The sequence below is a fragment of the Halyomorpha halys genome, unplaced genomic scaffold (assembly GCF_000696795.3).
Source record: "Halyomorpha halys isolate HHAL.00 unplaced genomic scaffold, Hhal_1.1 Scaffold95.1, whole genome shotgun sequence".
Lineage (NCBI taxonomy): Eukaryota > Metazoa > Arthropoda > Insecta > Hemiptera > Pentatomidae > Halyomorpha > Halyomorpha halys.
The window spans coordinates 1,229,061-1,235,162 of NW_027108063.1; the positions used below are offsets into that span (position 1 = coordinate 1,229,061).

General features: G+C 27.7%; 1 protein-coding gene across 2 annotated transcripts in view; it reads left to right on the top strand.

Annotated features, from left to right (window-relative positions):
- Positions 1–5,108, top strand: part of LOC106677357 (uncharacterized) — a 12,760-nt gene extending 7,652 nt beyond the window's left edge. Inside the window, exons 4-8 of one of the 2 annotated variants that reach the window (XM_014415239.2) lie at positions 319–712; positions 3,380–3,479; positions 3,664–3,765; positions 4,339–4,494; positions 4,918–5,108. In XM_014415239.2, the coding sequence (XP_014270725.1) occupies positions 319–712; positions 3,380–3,479; positions 3,664–3,765; positions 4,339–4,494; positions 4,918–4,974 (809 nt within the window). In that variant the 3' untranslated portion in view covers positions 4,975–5,108. The remainder of the gene's footprint in view (positions 1–318; positions 713–3,379; positions 3,480–3,663; positions 3,766–4,338; positions 4,495–4,917) is intronic. The other variant, XM_014415240.3, reaches the window with a different exon arrangement.
- The last annotated feature ends 994 nt before the right edge of the window (positions 5,109–6,102 follow it).

The following is a 6,102-nucleotide window of genomic DNA, read 5'->3' on the forward strand; positions in this document are numbered from 1 at the left end:
TTTCCTAGGAAATAATCATTATCAATTGATATGATATTCAATTCAGGAACTGACATGGAAAAAACTTAATACAAAGAATATAAAATTTTCTTTTAGCCGTGAAAAAGACAGCAGTCAATGGTGTGAAAAAAACGGTAGATAAGTCAATCAGAATGGTAACTTCATAATATATTTTTTTATTATTTAAAAAAACAAACAATATTTTGTGCGTGTGTTTTAAACAATTTACTGCCTCTTTTGTGAAATTATTTTTTGTTTCGTTATTTCTTTTCTCAATTCTATAATGGTATTTTCTAAAAGAATAATCTTTCATTGCAGGTATGTATTTGGCTTGGGTGATGAACTTGGTACCTTTTATAAAGTGTCATATCTGGGGTAAGTCTGAGGACCCTATGAACAACCTCATGTACCCCTGTTGGACACCGCTGGACCTTGGCACCTGGTGGGGGTTCGTCTTGACCTACATGTTTCAGTTCATGTCAATGTATTTATCGTATTTTACATTCGGCAACACTTGTTTCTATTTGACAACGGCCTACATTTCAATCGGTTACCAAGCCCAACTGATAGGATTAGCCATCTTGAGTGTCGAACAAAGGTGTCGCAAATTGTCAGATGAAAATAAAGATTCATCGAAACGGGAAGAAATATATGAATCATATGTAAAGGAAGAAATAAAGAGTTGTATCAAACACTATCAGCAACTACAGAGGTAATACATTGAATATTATTCAAGAATTTATTATGCAGAAACAATGGCGAAGCGTGGGTGTCAGCCGCCCTGGGCGGAGGAAAATTTTACCGCCCCATTATTCAAGTATTTCATTTTAAGACTAAAATATACTGTAAATTTGAAGAAAATTTTGGCAATAAAAATTGTATTTATGGTGTATTGTACAGGTTAAAAATTAAAAAGTCATGAAATGAAATGGTTTAGATTTTCAAAAGATATTATTATCTATTTTGAAACTTTGCCACTCCCTAAAAGTGGTGCCATCAATACGCCTCGCCAAAGTATATGTATGCACATGCATGCCTGAGATACACCTCTGACGAAAAGTTAACAAAACCATGCTAATTATCTTTGGATTGTCTTATTAGTCCGGGAGCCCGTGCAGAAAAATTTGACCTATTCTATGCTACCTCTCATTTATTTCAATATATTAATTATTCCCCTGAAGATCAGCTGAAAAATATATATGCCGCCGGAATAAAAAATGGTGCACAATTAAATTTTAAAAATTTTACCCATCTTTCATTTAGTATTTAATATCTTTAAAGCTATGGAAAAAGATTTAATAATGTGCTAATGCACTTTTTTTAGGAAGAGGAAATTTATCAACATTATATGAATACATTTTGGCAAATATCATGGAAACCATGACTGTTACCAAGATAGTTATTATAAAGTACTTTGTGGAGAATTTAACTAGTTTTCAATTTGAGTAATAAGAGATAATTGTCATTTGACAATATATAGTTCTTGAGATATAGTTTTCCCTAACCGGATTTGACTTTCCAATCAATGAAATATTAAGATTTTGTGAATTTAATTTGTTTTATATCTAGGGAACTATTAGCACTCAAAGTGAAGCTATTTAAATCCTTCATAAAGTAGATCATAATGACTTTTCCCCTCAATAGTAGCAGTTTCCAAGAATTTGGCAATACTGGTGTTTGAAAAGTGTGTATTGGAAGATTATGAAAGTCCCATGGCTCTAAATTTGGAGCTTGTTAAATGTATCGTAATAGAATGATTCTTTATTTTCCTTATATAGAAAAAATAAACTGCATCTCAGGAATTATTAGGGGTACAAATGTCCTTTTACCCTAAAATTAAAAACTAGTTAAATTCCCCATAATGTAGGCTGTAAGGATTATTTTCATAATAGTGACAGTTTCATAAACATCTGCAAAACAAATTCACAAAACATTTATTTCTCATTATTTCGAAATGAAAATTTGAATTCTGAAAACTAAATAAACTGTTAATATACTAATGTATATTAGAACTAAATTAAGCCAGTTAAATTAACCATAAAGTAGTTTATAATAATTATCTCGGTAAGAATAATAGTTTTCATTTGATTTGTCAAAATAATATTTACAAAATGTTGGTAGCATGGTATTTGAGAAAATAATGTTGGGTTTTGAAAAACTGTATCTAATGAAAAGTTGAACATAAAGTATTAGAACTAAAATTTTAGTAAATTGACAGTACATTTGAAAAGTTCTTTTGCTTCCAGTAGGTACCTCTAAATCTAATAAGCAATGAATAAAAAATAAATGAAATATTTAAAATTCAGTTGGCTGCCATTTTTTATTTAAGTGGCTTTAAGAGGGCAGACAGATTTTACTCATCGGAAATCAAGAAAAGTATCTCTTGTAAATATTTAATTTTTCCTTTTAATGTTTGCTACTTTTCAAATATAAAATAAAGTAACGATTTGTTTAAATAAACCAGTTGTCAATATGGTATCCATGTTAAGTCTCAACACTCTCTATCACATCATCAACAGTCCAATGTTTAGGCCAATTCGGCCATCCTCAATGACACTCTTGAATACAAATTTGCACCCAAGATCCAATTATCCAAAAACGTTTTTCAGGCTACTCTGCCCAGGTCATTAATAACAAGTCAAATCAACCTATCCTGCTACAATCTCATTAATTTTTAAAACCTTCAATTTTAGATTACTTAACACTATCAACTACCTTATCAACACACATTTTATTGTTTTTATTTAACAATAAATACCAGTCTCAAAAAATTGAAAAGATTATACATAAATTAATGATTTTAACTAACATATTGTTGATAATCCAAAATTTGTTTAGAAAGGCCCCATCTCTAATCTAGAGAGCCCAATACTTTAAATTCTTGGAGCTCTCACTTGGTTAAGACTAGTTTGTTAAAGAATCCTGTTTCTCAATAGTGCTGATAAGTCAATACCTAAGATGCAACATATTACTGTGCTAGACCACCTACTAGTGTAGAAAGCAGATCAGCAAAATGGACAGAACATTCTTTTAAATTTATATTCTCTGAGTTGCTTACTTGGTAAAAATTAATATTATAGAATAAGCTGCCGACTTTGGATTGGATCCTAATTTTGAAGATTAGTCGTTTATAAAAAAATTGAAAACAACATATAGGATTCTGTTACCATTGCAAGGTTGTATTCACACTAATCAAAATCAGTTCTAATTGTTTTAAGGACATTACAACTTTTTTTGGCAATAACTAATGTACATCAAATTGAATCATAAATTTATCTTCCTTATATAATTCTCAAATATTTGTTATTGTACACATCTGAAATATTCTAGAATATATATATAACATCAGAATCAGTTTTATTTTATTTATTTTTTTCAGAAGTGCAAAAGAATTAAGCAATATTTTTTCAACATTGGCTGTCCTTTCTTACAACATTGGTATAGTGGTTTTGAGCATTTCAGGAATAAGACTAACCACAGTATGTAAAAATAATTTATGTGTTTATTACTTTCACTTATCTTCCTTCAATATATTATTTATTAGCTATCGATATTCTCTATAATCCAAATGAGAATACTATGTGAATTCTTTAAGCCGACACAATGAGTAAAGTTGTATTTTAGGAATATAATTATAGTTTCTTTTTCTATTCATAAATTCAGGAAACTGATAAGCTTATGCTGGTAAACAGTTTTGTAAATACTTGTGTAACACTTGGCAACCAATTCATCATCAGTTTTATTTGTGAACTTCTTACAGAGGAGGCAAGTATTATTCCATTTATTTTACTGATAGTAATAAACTAACCGATAGTAAATATATCGTACATTCAGAATGTAAGTGGCACAACTCAAAATTATCTATGGCTTAGAATAAATAGCATGGTGATTCCAGGGAATCATAAATAAGGAAAAAGAATCGGAGTATTTCTGATTCTGAAAAAAGTGGATATGCTCATCTCTACATGATATAGAAAATTTAAAAAAATTGCTTCTAATGGTAAATTTTAGTTATGCTTCTCTCAGTCTGGATGTTTTATGTATTTTTAGTAGATGTGAATAAATTAAAAAACACAAATAATTAAACTAATTAAAAATGAGTTGATAAATTGATTAAGTAATTTTCTTTATTGTCTGAAACAAATTTTAGACTTATACTTCTCAGATCCTAATTAAAATTTTTGAAATAAAAATTTAACCCAATAAAATAAACATAGATTCTAATAAATGATATTAGATAAATTTATCTTGTTCCTACGATTAAGTATGAAAATACTAATGAAATAGTAGTTAAGATTGAAAAAAAAAATTACTGTAACAATATTTTCTTTTTTGAAGGTGGAAAAACTAAGAAAAATCATTTACTACTCCAGTTGGGTTAGTATGCCTGTTTCATGCCAGAAATATATCTATACTTTTCTCATGATGGTCGATTATATGCCTACTCCAGTCACTTTAACTGGATTGAAAACTAATTATGAAAACTTCAGCAAGGTTAGATTAAACTTTTGTATTTAAATACAAGTATTAATAATACTTATAATAAATAATACTTGATAATATGTTATTTTAGATAAGCAATTATTCTTATTAATACTTACTACTTAATCAATTAATAGTAGATATGAATAAAAATATCAGTCTTAATACCAGTTATAAACTGATAAATACTAAAACTACTAATATTTTACAAACAGTTACTAATTGTAAGTAATATTTAACTGAATACTATTCATTCAAATATCACCTCCATAGTAAATGAAATTAATAGTTTTAAAAAATAGCCATAAATAGAAATGAAAACATGAAATTAGTCATAGTTTAGTTATATGTTCACACTAATTAATTTATTTACTATTGTGTTTGTATACCTACAATGTTGATTTATTTCTAACTAAAAATTCATATCTTTTTCAGGTGGTCAATTCTGCTTATTGTTATTTCAGTTTAATTTTGTCAATGCGAAACAAGTAAGGTAACCAGTGCCTCCCAAAAGGATCTTGAGAATGTTTACTATACTTTAAATCTATACTAAAGAAATATGAAGAATACAAATTCATAAGTACCAAATGATATTATGGAAGATAATATAGTAATTACATGCATAATTATATGTTCAATGAAACCTATCCTGACAGTTAATGTTTTCGTTAACTCTAAATATCCTTCGGTATGAAATAATGAAGGTCATGATGACCAAATTACAATAATAATAATCTGGTCATTACACAGATTATAGATGTATAATATTTATTGGTTGATGTGGTATATAGTATTATAGGCCTTTGTTATGGCTATAAGCATAGATGAGAACTGTATGTATACAGTTCTTATATATAAGAACTCTATTTATACATGTGAATAAAATTAGATACCAGATATAAGAAAATTAGATGTCAGTAAAGTATAAAACTAATAAAATATATAAAATAAAAAATGTGATGGAAAACTCATTATACACATAATACACTAAATAAAATCAGGCCTACTTAATTGAAACATTAAAAATGGTCCTACAATAACTACATGCATCTTATCTTCCACTCTCATCTCCAGTTCATTCTACTTTGGTCAAATTGAAAATTTCTTTTAATTTTGTATCTCCTAATCCTAATCCTTAAACTTAATGATCATAATCAATACCTGGTTTACAAAATTCACCATAAATAATACATGAGTGTCTTTGTGTGGAACTAAGTGCTTCACAGATTTTTTTTTTTCTCCCCATGTATTATGCTTAAAAGATATATACCATTCTTACATGTGATTCAGTGTAACATAAGATTATTATCTGGCAATTCTATTATTAATTATTTTGAAGTGAAACTTCATAAAGCATGAAACAACATTCTACAACTCAGAAAAAAAATTATAAAGCAGTAATATTATTTTGTTTAAAATGTATGAATTTAGTTTATTAAAAAAATAATTAGTTGGTTAAAAAAGGTTTGATTTTGATCTTTCAGGATTTTAACAACTATCTGAATATTTTTTTATTGTTTTTTACAAGATTTTCCTTTTACACAATATTATAAAATAAATCTTGAGCCACGCTCTTACTAATTTTCACCATGAACTGCTTCTTATTAATGTATTATTTAT